At 39.8% G+C, this 16,706-nt stretch overlaps 1 protein-coding gene across 1 annotated transcript in view; it reads left to right on the top strand.

The window, feature by feature from the left end:
* Positions 1-16,706, top strand: part of WDFY3 (WD repeat and FYVE domain containing 3) — a 306,558-nt gene that overhangs the window by 85,748 nt on the left and 204,104 nt on the right. Inside the window, exon 4 of the mRNA XM_015471703.3 lies at positions 2,966-3,176. Coding sequence (XP_015327189.2) covers positions 2,997-3,176 — 180 coding nt within the window. The 5' untranslated portion in view covers positions 2,966-2,996. The remainder of the gene's footprint in view (positions 1-2,965; positions 3,177-16,706) is intronic.

The raw sequence follows: 16,706 nt of genomic DNA, 5'->3' as shown, positions 1-16,706 counted from the left end.
TTTGAAAATCCCTAATAACTAACCCCCAAATAATCATTCTTATGATTTGTTGTCAATAGTACTACATTTTGCCTGTCTTGTCTTTATTGCTTTATGAACCTCTTTTTGAGCATTTAAGAAATAAATTTTTCCTTTATTTTTTATTTATAGTTTTGTACATCTCTAATAAAACATAGGGCCTATATTGTTTCCCTTCCTTTTGTTGTTTTGCTTAAATAACTAAAATGTAAGTGAAAAGGAATTAAATGTTTCATGACCAAGCTGAAGGAAGAAATTTAAAAACTGTTGAACATAATGTGCTTGACACCTCATAGAAATGATGCTATTTTATGTATGCATTTCAGAAAGCCTATGAGGAAAGATTTCACAGGTCAGAGAAACCCAAGATTCAAGGGAATTAAGAATCTTTCACCTGAAGTTAACTATCTTACATGGACATGTGGGTACAGATTTGACAAAAAGTACCCATTCTTTTCTGCTCTTTCACTGCTGAAGAGTACTTTAAACAAGATAGTTCTGTATCTGAGTTATACCTTCACTTACAAAACATTGAAGTACAGACAAAGCTATGAGTCAGCAATCTAATAGCATAGGCTTAAGTGTTTCTTAGTAAATTAGGAGAAAAGAGGCATCTGATTTTTTCCCCCAAACTGAGATTATCTGAGTAATCAAGAAATACCAGTAAATCCCTTTAGCTGCCTGACTCTGACAGAGAGTAAATAACAGTGGTACAATAGCTTGATTACATCTAGCTAGTTTCTGTCTTTGTGTGATTATTTGTCTGTTTAGGGATATTTGATTAATGTATCTTCAGAAAAGTCAAAAAGATTTCTTTTACATCCTAATTGCCTCTTGATGCAAAATAAATATTCTAGAGTCAGAGTTGCCAAAATTCTGTAATTTAAAATAGGCACATGAATACCAGTAAGCAGAAAGGGCTGGACCAGGAGGTCAGAGTCCTAGGTTCTCACTCAGTTCTTTTTCATTGTGCATTTTGAGCAAGTTGGTCTTGTCTTGGGGGGTCTCACAAGCAGAATTAATCCCCTCCTTGGTTCACTTGCTTAAATTGGAATGACGACCAAAGGAAATGGTCAGAAAGTGCTTTAATGCTCTATAAATAAGGAATGATGCTTGACTTTTTAATGACATAGATGCCTTTGAAAGCTGGAGACTCTTAAAAATGTTTTTTGAAGTGTTAAAGGATCATGAATCCCCTGAATCCTATCCACACACTTTAGATTATAAACTGCAGCTACAGGTTAAGGAAACAGAACAGATCTAACTTACACAAGATTTATAATTCACTTCAGATTTTATTTTTGTTCTGGGGTTCTCCAGGACTAGAAATAGCAGCACACAGTGGGCTATTGGAATGTATTTGTTGAAATATAATTTACATTTGGAGAACTTAACACGTTTTTCATTCTAGAATGAAATATGTCGAGCAAGTTTGAACCAGACTGACTTTGACTTGTCATTTTGTAGTTCAGAGGGCCTCCTCGGCCCTGTGCCAATGGTCTGAGAAAAAAAAAAGTGGACTTTCCCCATGACTGGACAGCTTAGTGGTGTCTTGGCACAGACCAGCCTTGAGTAGAGTGTCTTCCTGCTCCTTACCTGTGATGAGTCAGTCACAGGTGACCTCCTGGTGTAGTGCAGCTAGGCTGCATAAACATTTGCCCACAGCCAAATGTGGAATTGCACTCAAAATTCTCAAGGACAAGCGTGTTTAAGATACTAGTTCTTCTTATGGCTTTAAAAAAAATCAATAGATGTTTAGTAAATGAAGCAGTGATTTCACCTTTCTTAAGAAATGCCATACTGGCTTATATGGCAAAATTGCAAATTTTCAAGTTATTCCTGCTTTTCTACAAATTAAAAAGCAAATTGCCTTTTACCCAAGTTTGGCATATCCATAATGTCCTCCCAGCCCTCCTGGTTCCTTTTGTAAGATAATCCTGTTTTTTGTGTCTGAGGTTAGCTGATAGCTGGCACAGTTCATGGTGGTTGAAAAGGGCTGATGGTGCTTTCTGAAAGCTTAGTGTTATTGATTTTGGTGTGTGTTCTAACCCAGTGGTTGGTTTATTTATTTCTTAACTGCAGCTCTAGCCAGGGATACATTTTATATTGTGATTCAATACACATGAATGCACCCTTACCTAAAATAAATTTTATGAAATAATGATTGCTCTTTTACATGTATTCCAGTATATTATATTTCATTAAAAATATTTTTATTGAAGTATAATCAATTTGCAATATTACATTCTATTTCTTTTTTTAATTGATTGTCATAATCTGTTAAAGGAATTAACCTGACCTGGCAAAGGGTTTCAAGGTATAGTCTAAAGAAATAGTTTAAAGTTACATCTCAGTTTTCACTTATGATTTATAATATATTTAGAGGTATCATTTCATTTAATTTGCATGTTTCAAACTACCGTGTAAACTCTTCAGTGAGTATCCCAAGTGTAATCCTTGATTTACAAAAATGTTAAATGATTAAAAATAGAAAGCTTTGTGGATTTGTTTGTTCGTTTCAGTTAATTTGGAGAGTGTGGATGAATTTTAAGTTCTTTTCATCTTTTTCCATATACTCAACTATTAGGCCATATATTAATTATAAAATTTATGATCCCTTTATTTGTTGAACTTAATATGGCTGCCTTAATTGGAAATGTTTATTGCTCATCCAGCAACAATTAATTTTTTACATTTAATGTTTTATAGTTTATCCAAACTGGGGCCAAGTTCATAAAGAACATTTGAGTGACACAATTTGTAATTTGTCATTTAGAGAAATTTATCAAAATTAGCTCTGCCTCTATTTTTTCTGTTTAAAAAGTAGAAAAATATTTTAGACAGAATTTTTTTGTTTTCCTGACTTTTTAAGAAGCTCTGCCATGCATGCTGGACTTGGTCAAGACGATGATATTTTGACGGTTTGTGTATGAACATCTCCCTGCAGAATTAGAAGAGTTTATCACCACCCAGCCAAGATGAACATGGTGAAGCGGATCATGGGGCGGCCGAGGCAGGAGGAATGCAGCCCGCAAGATAACGCCCTAGGACTGATGCACCTCCGCAGGCTCTTCACAGAGCTGTGCCACCCTCCTCGGCACATGACCCAGAAGGAACAAGAAGAGAAGCTGTACATGATGCTGCCAGTGTTTAACAGGGTGAGTCCAGGCTGCCAAGCACCTGGCTTTAGGATGGGGTGGTACTGCAGGAATCTTGAGATTCCAATAAGTCATGTTGTTGTTGAGTTGCTAAGTCGTGTCCACCTCTTTGCAACCCCATGGACTGTAGCATGCCATGGACTGTAGCTCCTCTGTCCCCCACTATCTCTCGAGGTTGCTCAAACTCATGTCTGTTGAGTCAGTGATGCTATCTAACCATCTCATCCTCTGCTTCCCTCTCCTCTTCTTGCCTTCAATCTTTCCCAGCATCAAGGTCTTTTCCAATGAGTTGGCTCTTTTCATCAGGTGGCCAAAATATTGGAACTTCAGATTCAGCACCAGCCCTTCCAGTGAATGTTCAGGGTTGATTTCCTTTAGGATTGACGGGTTTGATCTCCTTGCAGCCCAAGGGACTCTCAAGAGTCTCCTCCAGCACCACAATTTGAAGGCATCAATTCTTTGAATTGACAATAAGTCATAGGTAGGGAAATAAATAATAGAATGAGTTCATTTTTGAGAAGCTTGATGTTGTCATTCCTTCCTTTCAGTTTGCTATAAGGTGATTTGATGTGAGATCTGGTCAGAATGAAGTCCTTTTATTTCTAATAGATCAAAGGAAGATTGTGAACATTTTGTAAAATGTTCCTCTAATGGTTGGTCCTTGGAAGAGAGATAGGTTGTAAATGACCACTTATGTTATTTCTGTTATCTTTGGAAGTGATGCTTTATGGCATCAAATGGTGCAGTTGCCACAGTGCTTTGTATACTTTGAAGAGTCATCACAGTTTACTTTGTTGTTTGGATTTTCTAGACGAGATCTTGTGATAGGATAGTTAGTCAAAATAGAACTAATGTTTTAATGTATTTTGTCTAGTTGATCACATGTAGCAGTCTTAGTGGGGATTTTTAGAATAATTTAAAAGTTTTTATCAAAAATATATATGAACATAGTTTAAAAAGTCAAGTACTTCCACAGGCTTATAGGGTCCTCTCCACTGCTAGCTGTTGCTGCTGCCTTTAGCTCTTTCAGCTTTTGCATAGCATACTGTTAAAGCTATTTCTTGATTATTCAGTTTTAATTGACTTTTTGTTGAGAAATAGAATAATTAGCTTTTTTTACCTCTGATCCCTCCAAACCATGCACACTTGCTTTCACTCACCCATGCTACCTGCTCCTTTTCCTTCCCATATGCGTATACCATTCATTTAAGGAGGATTCAGTGTTTATCCTCTGTTGGCCCTGGTGTAAATATTATTCATAGATGAACCTTATAACAAACCACCACTATTTTCCATTCTTGTTTCCCTCAGACTTTGTAAAGTAACTGTCTCAATTTCTGCCTTTCTTCGTGTCTCTTTTTCTTCCCCATCTCTCTTTTACTCTCCTTTGATCTTTGTCCTCCTCATGTCTTTCTCTACTTCCCTCTCTGTCTCTTTCTCCCCATCTCTGCCTGTCTCTCCCTGTCTCTCTATCTCTCTCCCCACCTCTCTCTCCTGTTTCTCTCTGTTCCTCCTTGGCCTCCCCTGCCCCGCTTTTCTCGCCTCCCTTGTCTTTCTCCTTTCCTGTGTCCATGACTCACTGTCTCTCCTCACAGTCTCACTGATCTCTTTATTGTTTGTTCTCTGTGTCTGTTAGTCTTTCTGTGTGAAATTTTCTAGATTATTTTTCTCATTATTTTGCAATTTTATGGAGGCTTCACGTGAATTTGCAAGCTTGTACTTTTTATTTCTGGGAAAATATTTTGAAATATTTCTTTGTTAATATTCTTCCCTTTGTTTTACATGTTCCCCTTTTCTGCAACTCCATCAACCAAGTATTAACTTTTCGGGATTAACCTTGTGCTATCATATTTTAATTTCCTTGAACTCTTATTTTTTTTTTTTAATTGTGCAATATCTCCTTATCCCTTGGAAAATATTAAAGCTTTTTCAAATTTTCTCATGCCTCTTTCATTGTTATTTGCTCCAAATTACTGTTTTTCTTTGTTTATATTACTTTCTTTCATATTGGAGTAATCTTCAGATGTCTGATGATAATTGTCTATACATTGATATTTAAGAATGAGGTATTCAAACACTGATTGAAAAGTATATGTGCAATGGTGAGACTTTTCCAGTGGTAAGATGATCTGACTGGATAAAATATGGAGACCCTTTAGCCTAGGATATGTTGATATTCCAGGAAAGCGTATTTTTCAGTCTCCTGGCTGAAGCATGTATTTGCTGTTATTCAGTCGCTAAGTTTTTTGTGACTCTTTTGTGACTTCATGGACTGCAGCACTTTAGTTTCCTCTGTCCTCTACCCTCTCCTGGAGTTTGCTCAAATTCATGTGCATTGAGTCAGTGATGCTATCTAACTATCTCATCCTTTGCCACCCACTTCTCCTTTTGCCTTCACTATTTCCCAGCATCAGCGTCTTTTCCAAAGGATGGGCTCTTCTCATCAAGTGGCTGAAGTATTGGAGCTTCAGCTTTAGCATCAGTCCTTCCCATGAATATTTAAGGTTGATTTCTTTTAGGTTTGACTGATGTGATTTCTTTCCAGTGTATATACCTGCTGGTGTTTCCTTAAAGCTAAATTGAAGAACAAGACTGATGTTTCAAGTTCCTTAGATGGACTTTCACTTAGTCTCCAGTTTGTAGCCGTCAGTGTTCTTGGTTGTTCCTCTCTGGGGTTTAGACTTGAGGGTGTCTCCCGGACTTGGGAGGGGCTGTCACCTTCAGTTTCTCGGCTGTAAATAAGAATATCTACCTTGTGGAGTTGGTGTGAGGATTAACGAAGAGAAGATACTTAACACACTTAACAAATGTTTGTCCTAGGGAACTCTTGTGTCTGTCATTGTTGTTATGGCATTAAAAATAAAGACATTACAAGATGAAGGAAAGATTATAAACTATTTATGCTGAAATGATTTCATATTGAATATATGCTGAAATACATTAAGTTTATGTGTTATTCATACCAAACTAAAGGCTAATTTGACAGCAGAGAGGAGGGACAGACTCTGCATATTCTGTGTTTATTTGTTTGCTTGTCTCTTCGTGTATTTTGTTACTGTGCATTATTGCATCATTCCGTGAATATGTGTCAAACAAATAGAAGTTGTGGTATATACTGCACTCTGCATTGGAGTTCTGAGATGAGGTAAAGTCCAGCTTTGTGAATCAGAATTATCATGAGGAAGATAAACATGACATGCAATTCTGTTGGAGAAGAGAGAAACACATAAACAGATAATGGAATAACAAAGAAATATAGTATTAGAGACACAGGAATGTCTTATGGCTCCCCTGAAAGGAGAGTTACCTGAAAGTCTATGGGGCAGTCAGGGCAGGGAAATGTCTTTTGAGAATGTGATGTGATTCTTGAATCCTTATAAGGTAAGCATTAGCCAGATTGGAACTAACTGGGCTAAATTAACCAAGAAGGTAGTTAGAGTAAGAAGTTCAAGCTTGAATCAAAGTAAATTCCACAAACATGCTGATGTGTACGAGCATCTGTAAGTGGTCTAAGAAGTTGATTTTATGTCAAGGAGGAGGGGTGAAAAATGACTATTAAGATTGATAGGAGCTACATCATGACAGGTTTTATGCCATATGAAAAGCTACCTCATGCGAAGAGTTGACTCATTGGAAAAGACCCTGATGTTGGGAGGGATTGGGGGCTGGAGGAGAAGGGGACGACAGAGGCTGAGATGGCTGGATGGCATCACTGACTCAATGGACATGAGTTTGAGTGAACTCTGGGAGTTGGTGATGGACAGGGAGGCCTGGCGTGCTGCAATTCATGGGGTCACAAAGAGTCGGACATGACTGAGCAACTGAACTGAACTGAAAGAGCTAATACTTTTTCTTGGAGGTGTGCAGAGCCAATGAGGTATTCTCAGCAATAGCATAAAGAAGAAGAAAGGGCCAAAGTGAGGCTATCTCTTACGTTTCTAATTTGAGAAACTGGGTGGATGTTTTTCCTAGTAGCTGAGAAACAAAGGTGTAAGTGATAGACTCAGTTTGGGGCATTGAGTCCACACTGTCTGTGAGCTTCCCAGGTGGAGGTATTCAGTAGGCAGTTAGAAGCTCAGGTGAGGGGATGTGGCTAGATACTTACTTTGGGGACCACTTCAGAGATGTGGTTGTTGGAACCCTAGAAGGGGACTAAACACTATGCATGCCTCCCCCTACGCCAGGAGCAATAGGCTGAGGATGAACCATGGAGAATATGATTGTTTAATGAAAGAAGGGGAACCCATAAAGGTTACAGCACAGGAACTGGTCAGTAGCAGTACAAACAGAATCAAGAGAGGGTGATTATGGAACTAAAGAGGTAATAGTTGCAAGAAAAAGCATTCATCTCTGTGCAATAGAGAGACCAGCAAGATGGAGACCTAAACATGTCCTTGAGGTTTGCCAGTTGGAAAGTTACTAGAAGGACAGCATCAGAAAGCAGTATGTTGAGCAGTGAATGGGAGATGAGAAGAGACAATATGGATTCAACTTGTGGAAATGTGAAAGAAAAGAGGATGGAAGAAATCGATGGAGGTGACTCTGGCAATAGGGAGTTTGTGTTTGTATATTTCTAGTGTTTTGCTATGTTGTTAAAAGGAGAGGGATCCAGGCATGATCATAAAGAGAAGGGAAGAAACAAGCATAGGGGGAAATCAACTTTTTTAAGAGTGAAGTTTAGTGAAGAGTCAAATTACAGGTGGGTGAGTGAGCCTTGACAGTGATAAAGAATCCTCCTGCAATGCAGGAGATGCGGATTTGATCCCTGGGTTGGGAAGATCCCTTGGAGGAGGAAATGACAACCCATTCCAGTATTCTTCCCTGGGAAATCCCATGGACAGAAGAGCCTGGTGGGCTGCAGGCTACAAAGAGTCAGACATGACTTAGCGACTGAGCACGTACAAGTGAGCTTTGAACAAAAGAGACACCATGTGCTGTAGGAAAGCCTGTAGTTTTGTTGGGTGTGAACACAGATTTGTAGTGAAGGTGGTGGAAAGTTGAATAAGATTTTGTGCGATGACCTCTGTTTCCTATAGTTTTCAATAGAAGATGTCTATGAAAACTCTGGAGTCAGTAGGTCAAACAGGGGACTTTAGAAAATTGTGATAGTTTGGAATATTAATGAAGAGGAATTGAGAAAGATAGTTGAAAAGGGACAACAGAAGACAGAGTATTTAGGGCCCAGTGCAGGTTGGAGATAGTACGTTTGCACTGGATCTTACCCATGCAGGCGTGTGATTTTTCTCGTTCACTTACAAAGCGGCATGTGTGTGGAAGTACAGAAGACAGATAGCTGTGTTTGCTCTGTTGGGGCTGAGCTTTTGCTGGGTTGATAAAACAGAGGGGCAGGAGTAGAGAGAGCATAGTAAGAGATCTAACTCACATGTCACCCTTGAAATTGATGGGATGAAACAGGAACAGAGCGTGATCATTTTTTTGCTCTCCAAGATAAAAGGCTGAGTGATGGAAAGAGATGATGATGATAGGCAGGAACACAAGGAGAGGTGGGGAAAGGTTTAAATTTTAGGTAGCCATTTTGAAAATGAGAGAACTGATTACAGAAAAACTATTGTTTTAAAACCCTGTTGAGGTAGCAGTCATTAATTTTTATTACAGCCAGTTCTGGGAAGTTGGCTTTATTTTGATTGCTTTTGTTTTTGTTTTGTATCAGTGTCACAATGTACCTACTATTGGCTACCAAGGAGTCTGAGGTCATTTCCTTCTCTCAGACTTAAGAACATTGACAAGGTGATGATAATGTTATGAGTAGTTAGCACTCATAACTCATGAGTTAGTTATTCTCAGCTGTTAACATAAATTTGTAAGTCATATCCTGGATGTGTGTCCCATGTATTTCATCAGTTAAGCTTCCACAGTCAATTAAATGAGTCTTAGACTAGAATAATCTAAATAACTTGACTTTTTAAAGAAAATTGAGATTCTTTAGTGGTTGTTCTCTTTTGCTTAGACTGTTCGTCTTAGTTCTCTTGGTTCTGTGCTGCCACAAGTCTCTATTCTTTCAAGCCAGAAGCTTTTAGTTGGTTAATTCAAAGCAGATATATATGTATGGGATTTCCCTGGTGGTCCAATGGCTAAGACTCTGAACTCCCAATGTAGGGCACCCAGGTTCGGTTTCTGGTCAAGGAACTGGATCTCACGTGCCACAACTAAGACCTGGTGTGGTCAAATAAATTAAAAATAAATATTAAAAAAATTTAGGTCAAAAGCATATGTATATGCACTGCCTTAAAGCTCTAATACAGCGAGTGATTTAAATATCATAAAGGTTCATTCAGCTCTTTTTTTTTCTTCTTTTCATGGTAACCCTCCATTGCCAGATGCCGCTTAGCATTTTTATAAATTATTTTTTTATTGAAGTATAGATGATTTTCAGTGCTGTTAATTTCAGGTGTATAGCAAATTCAGGTATATGTTTGTGTATGTGCATAGTCTTTTTCAGAGTCTTCTTTTTTTTTACCAAATATAAATAGATAGAAAGTTATTTTTGTACCATTGTGACCAATTTAAAATATATATATAAGTTGTATTTCTATGTTCTATTGAGTTCATAGCTTGTCATTTACAAACTAAAATTGTCCTTAGATATTATATCCATTAAATTTGGAAATTGATAACCATATTTATTAAATGTTTGGCCATTTGTACATGAACACTCTCCACTAGTAAGAAACAGCTTGGATGAATGAATAGCTCAGTAAGGCTCCAGACTTCCTGCCATGATGGCCAGAAATGAACTGTGTTGTTGATTTTTGAGACTTTGCTGGATTCATGCTAAATGGCAAATAAACCATATTATAGTTAGGCATGGACATTTATCTGTAGAATCGTTTCCAGAGTGTGTTCCCTAGTGTTATTTCAGTGTGTGATTTTGGCCTTTAAGAGACACACAGTTGAGAAGTGGCATGTGTTGAGTCCTTTTCCTGGGCCAGACTCATGCTGGGTTCTTCAGCTGCCTCCTATAGTCATCATCACAGTCCTGCAAAGACACTGCTGGCCTCCTCCCTCTCACAGATTCTCTCAAACTGAAGGATTATGGTGAAGTCTGAGAATAGCTGGGTAATATTTAATCAGCATTCTCAAAGATAATTAACCTTTAGTCCCAAGAACAAAACTTACAGAGAAAATATTTCGTTTAAACTTATTAAAAAATGAATAGCCTTTTAGTCATCTAAAAATGAACTACCATTGTTAATTACTTTGGTATATGTTATCAGACTTCATTGTGTATATTATAATCTTTCCCCTGGATCTTCTTTTAGAAACTCCCCTTGCTTTTGAATTTGCTTCTGAATTACATTCAAGAAACATCTAAGTTGAATCCAGTGTCTGTTTCTTATCCCTCACAACTAACCTTTTCTGCCTGCATTGCTGGAGACCCAGCTTCTATTTCTGGGTGATCTCTTGGAGAAGGGAATTGGCTGCCCACTCCTGTATTCTTGCCTGGAGAATTCCATGAACAGAGGAGCCTGATGGGCTATTCATGAGGTCCTGAAGGGATGAAAACGACTAGGCACCCCCATGCACAATAAAACTTTATTGAATAGCTTCATTCAGTAACAAATACATGCTGAGCCTCTGCTTTCTGCATTGCATTAGAAAACACCATTCATTTGTTCTCCCCAAGTATACCAAAAATATTTAGTTGAGAAGCAGCTAGGAAATTTTCTGAAGTTTATTTAGATGGATGTTAAAAATGACCCTTCTAAAAACAAGTCAAACCATGGTAATTCCCTCTTAAGATGAACACTGTGCAAAGTTGTAGTGCTAGGATTCCTGTGAAGTTAAATTAAGGCAGCACAGTTCTGAGTGACTAAGAGCCCAGCTTGGAATCAGACAGATCTGGTTTTGAATTCTCTTGTTACCACCTCCTGATGTCTGCCGTCTCTAACCCTTCATTTCCTTACCTGTAAAAGGGGAATAATGTGCAGGATTTAATGAGATTTGAATGACATTATCTGTCAAGTATTTGAATAGTGGTATGCACACTGTAAAGGCTCATTTTATGATAATTGTTATTTTTATTAAATTTGCCAGAAGTTTTGTTCCTCAGTACTGTTGTTTTCATCTGGGTATGAACATCTTCTATGGGACCATCCCTCTGAGGTGGATGCACTGCCGACCAGTTCTCTCTCTCAGCTCTCTGCTTTGATAGATGAGGGAACTAAGATCAGGAAAATTTTGACCAGAGACCTCGAGGGCATAAAGAGAATTCCAGCTGGGAGCTTCCCTGTCTGTGGCACATAGGTGCATGATTGAAGCATTGTCTGTTTCCCACTATTTGTGGAAGGTGGTGAATATGAACCCAGTATTTTAAGATTTGATTGTTAAAGTCAGTCACCAAAAAAATCTCTTTACTACCTGACACTTTGAGTATTATCGAAAATGGCAGATGTCCCTGAGCTTCTCCGGCCTCCTCTTGCACCATTTCCTCTCCCATTTGAAACACCCCAGGTTCACCCCCTTTTGATCTGTCAGTGCCCATTCTCTTACCCATGCTGAAGTCTCAGCACAGTTCTTCTCACTGCCTGGGACTCTCTTTGCTTGGCTTTTTGAATTATGACCTTTTTTCATTATTCAGTATCATCTTTCCAGGTCAGTGTCATCTTCTCACAGAACTTTCTTTTTTTTTCGGTGGGGGGGTGGGTCCTAGGTTGGTGGCTTTATTATTATTATTTTAATTGGAGTTTAGCTGCTTTACACCATCGTGGTTATCTGGGTCATGAAGATCTCTTTTGTATAGATCTACTGTGTATTCTTGCCACCTCTTCTTAATATCTTCTGCTTCCGTTAGGTCCGTTCCATTTCTGTCCTTTATTGTGCCCATCTTTGCATGAAATGTTCCCTTGGTATCTCTGATTTTCTTCAAGAGATCTCTAGTCTTTCCCATTATATTGTTTTCCTCTATTTCTTTGCATTGATCCCTGAGGAAGGCTTTCTTATCTCTCCTTGATATTCTTTGGAACTCTGCATTCAGTTGGGTATATCTTTCCTTTTCTCCTTTGCCTTTCCCTTTTCTTTTTTCTCACCTATTTGTAAGGCCTTTTCAGACAACCATTTTTGCCTAATGTATTTCTTTTTTCTTGAAGATGGTCTTGATCCCTGCCTCCTGTACAATGTCATGAAACTGTATCCATACTTCTTCAGGCATCCTGTCGGATATAATCCCTCGAATCTGTTTGTCACTTCTACTGTATAATCCTAAGGGATTTGATTTCACTTATACCTGAATAGTCTCCTGGTTTTCCCTACTTTCTTCAATTTAAGTCTGAATTTGGCAATAAGGAGTTCATGATCTGAGCCACAGTCAGCTCCCGGTCTTGTTTTTGCTGACTATATAGAGCTTCTCCATTTTTGTGTGCAAAGAATGTAATTGTCACACGAGTGTATGTTCCTCGGTTCTTTGTCTCATCACAACAAAGATTTGGAGCGACGGACATTGAAGCCCTCGGTGCGTCACAGCTCTTGGGTCTTGGACAAACAGTGCTACAGCTCTTAGGCGAATCAGTGTTACAGCTCCATTTTATTTAGAAGATAGCAGGAGAGAGAGAGAGTGAGAGAGAGAAAGAAAAGAGTCCGTGAGAAAGTGCTTTGGCTCCTCCTTTTATATATTTTTTCCTCCACCTATGGAGGCCTGCCCTATGCAAATTGGGCTTAGCCAGGAGTGCTGTTTGTTCTACCTGGAGTCTTCACTCTGGTCCTCGGACCTTCCTTTGACCTTCCTTGTCTTTTAGCCACCGCCATTTTGGACTCCTTTTCCCTATTCTACCTACCTAACATAATCAGTCTGATTTCAGTGTTGACCATCCAGTGATGTCCATGTGTAGAGTCTTCTCTTGTGTTGTTGGAAGAGGGTGTTTGCTATTACCAGTGCGTTCTCTCGGCAAAACTCTCTTAGCCTTTGCCCTGCTTCACTCTGTACTCCAAGGCCAAATTTGCCTGTTACTTCAGGTATCTCTTGACTTCCTACTTTTGCATTCCAGTCCCCTGTAATGCAAAGGACATCTTTTTTGGGTCTTAGTTCTAGGTCTTCATAGAACCATTCAACCTCAGCTGCTTTAGCATTTTTGGTTGGGGCATAGACTTGGATCACTGTGATATTGGTTTGCCTCAGAAATGAACAGAGATCATTCTGTTGTTTTTGAGATTGCATCCAAGTACTGCATTTTGGACTCTTTTGTTGACTATGATGGCTACTCCATTTCTTCTAAGGGATTCTTGCCCACAGTAGTAGATATAATGGTCATCTGAGTTAAATTCACCCATTCCAGTCCATTTTAGTTTACTGATTCCTAAAATGTTGATGTTCACTCTTGCCATCTCCTGTTTGACCCCTTCCAATTTACCTTGATTCATGGGCCTACCATTCCAGGTTCCTGTACACAATTGCTCCTTACAGCATTGGACCTTGCTTCTGTCACCAGTCACATCCACAACTGGGTGTTGTTTTCGCTTTGCTCTGTCTCTTCATTCTTTCTGGAGTTATTTCTCCACTGATCTCTAGTAGCATATTGGGTACCTACTGACCTGGGGAGTTCATCTTTCAGTGTCCTATCTTTTTGCCTGATTTTCATACTGTTCATGTAGTTCCCAAGGCAAGAATACTGAAGTGGTTTGCCTTACCCTTCTCCAGTGGACCACGTTTTGTCAGAACTCTCCAGCACGACCCATCCGACTTGGGTGGCTCTACATGGCATGGCTCATAGTTTCATTTAGACAAGGCTCTCATCCATGTGATTGGTTCCATTAGTTTTCTGTGATTGTGGTTTTCATTCTGTCTGCCCTCTGAGGAATAAGGATAAGAGGCTTATAGAAGCTTCCTAATGGGAGAGACTGAGAAAGACTGACTGTGGGGGAAACTGGGTCCTCTTCTGATGGGTGGGGCCATGCTCAGTAAATCTTTAATCCAATTTTCTGTTGGTGGGCGGGGCTGTGTTCCCTCCCTTTTGTTTGACCTGAGGCCAAACTATGGTGGAGGTAATAAAGATAATGGTGACCTCCTTCAAAAGGTCCCATCCCAACCCTGCAGTAGGCCACCACTGACCCACACCTCAGCTGGAGAATTCTGGACATTCATGGGCAAGTCTGGGTCAGTCTCTTATGGGGTCACTGCTCCTTTCTCCTGGGTCCTGGTGTACCCAAGGTTTTGTTTGTGCCCTTCAAGAGTCTGTTTCCCCAGTCCTGTGTAAGTGCTGGCAGCTCTTTGGTGGGGTTAATGGCGACCTCCTCCAAGAGGGCTTATGCTATACCCTGGTCTGCTGCACCCAGAGCCCCTCAGAGCCCCTGCAGCAGGCCACTGACCCGTATCTCCGCAGGAGAAGTCAAGTGGACCTTTGGAAGTATCACTACAAAGAAAGCTAGTGGAGGTGATGGAATTCCAGTTGAGCTATTTCAAATCCTAAAATATGATGCTGTCACAGTGCTGCACTTAATATGCCAGCAAATTTGGAAAACTCAGCAGTGGCCACAGGACTGGAAAAGGTCAGTTTTCATTCCAATCCCAAAGAAAGGCAATGCCAAAGAATGCTCAAACTACTGCACAGTTGCACTCATCTCACATGTTAGTAAAGTAATGCTCAAAATTCTCCAAGCCAGGCTTCAGCAATACATGAACCATGAACTTCCAGATGTTCAAGCTGGATTTAGAAAAGGCAGAGGAACCAGAGATCAAATTGCTAACATCTGCTGAATCATCAAAAAAGCAAGAGAGTTCCAGAAAAACATTTACTTCCGCTTTATTGACTATGCCAAATCTTTGACTGTGTGGATCACAACAAAATATGGAAAGTTCTTCAAGAGATGGGAATACCAGACCACCTGACCTGCCTCCTGAGAAATGTGTGTAGGTCACGAAGCAACAGTTAGAACCAGACATGGATCAATAGACTGGTTCCAAACAGGGAAAGGAGTACATCAAGGCTGTATATTGTTACCTTGCTTATTTAACTTCTATGCAGAGTACATAATAAGAATCACTGGGCCGGATGAAGCACAAGCTGAAAACAAGATTGCTAGGAGAAATATCAATAACCTCAGATACGCAGATGACCCCACCCTTATGGCAGAAAGTGAAGAAGAACTAAAGAGCTTCTTGATGAAAATGAAAGAGGAGAATGAAAAAGTTGGCTTAAAGCTCAACATTCAGAGAATTAAGATCATGGCATCTGGTCCCACCACTTCATGGCAAATAGATGGGGAAGCAGTGGAAACAGTGTCAGACTTTATTTCTGGGGGCTCCAAAATCACTGGAGATGGTGATTGCAGCCATGAAATTAAAAGACGCTTCAATGGCACCCCACTCCAGTACTCTTGCCTGGAAAATCCCATGGACAGAGGAGCCTGGTGGGCTGCAGTCCATGGGGTCGCTAAGAGTCGGACACGACTGAGCGACTTTACTCCTTGGAAGAAAAGCTATGACTCACCTAGACAGCGTATTAAAAAGCAGAGACATAACTTTGCCAACAAAGGTCCGTCTAGTCAAAGCTATCGTTTTTCCAGTAGTCATGTATGGATGTGAGAGTGGTCCGTAAAGAAAACTGAGGGCTGAAGAATTGATGCTTTTGGATTGTGGTGTTGGAGAAGACTCTTGACAGTCCCTTGCACAAGAAGAAGATGGATTCAGTCAATCCTAAAGGAAATCAGTCCTGATTATTCATTGGGAGGACTGATGCTGAAGTTCTAATACTTCGGCCACCTGATGCGAAGAACTGACCCATTGGAAACGCCCCTGATGTTGGGAAAGACTGCAGGCTGGAGGAGAAGGGGATGACAGAGGATGAGATGGTTGGATGGCATCAGTGACTCAATGGACTTGAATTTGAGTAAGCTCTAGGAGTTGGTGGTGGACAGGAAATCCTGGCATGCTACAGACCATGTAGTCTCAAATAGACACGACTGAGCAACTGAACTCAACTGCTTTACAATGTTGTGCTAGTTTCTGTTGTACAGCAAAGTAAACCAGCCACATATGTTCATGTAGCCCCTCTTTGTCACCATAGAGCATTGAGTAGTGTTCCCTGTGGTATATACAGTAGATTCTCATTAGTTATCTATTTTATACACAATAGTATATATATACATCAAGGCTGTATATTGTCTCCCTGCTTACTTAACTTACATGCAGAGTACATCATGAGAAACGCTGGGCTGGATGAAGCACAGCTGGATGAAGCTGGAATCAAGATTGCCGGGAGAAATATCAATAACCTCAGATATGCAGATGACACCACCCTTATGGCAGAAAGTGAAGAGGAACTAAAAAGCCTCCTGATGAAAGTGAAAGAGGAGAGTGAAAAAGTTGGCTTAGAGCTCAACATTCAGAAAACAAAGATCATGGCATCTGGTCCCATCACTTCATGGCAAATAGATGGGGAAACAGTGGAAACAGTGGCTGACTTTATTTTTTGTGGCTCCAAAATCACTGCAGATGGTGATTGCAGCCATGAAATTAAAACATGCTTACTCCATGGAAGAAAAGCTATGACCAACGTAGATAGCATATTAAAAAGCAGA

The sequence above is a fragment of the Bos taurus genome, chromosome 6, assembly GCF_002263795.3.
Source record: "Bos taurus isolate L1 Dominette 01449 registration number 42190680 breed Hereford chromosome 6, ARS-UCD2.0, whole genome shotgun sequence".
Taxonomy (NCBI): Eukaryota; Metazoa; Chordata; class Mammalia; order Artiodactyla; family Bovidae; genus Bos; species Bos taurus.
This window is presented reverse-complemented; position numbering and strand designations above follow the sequence as displayed.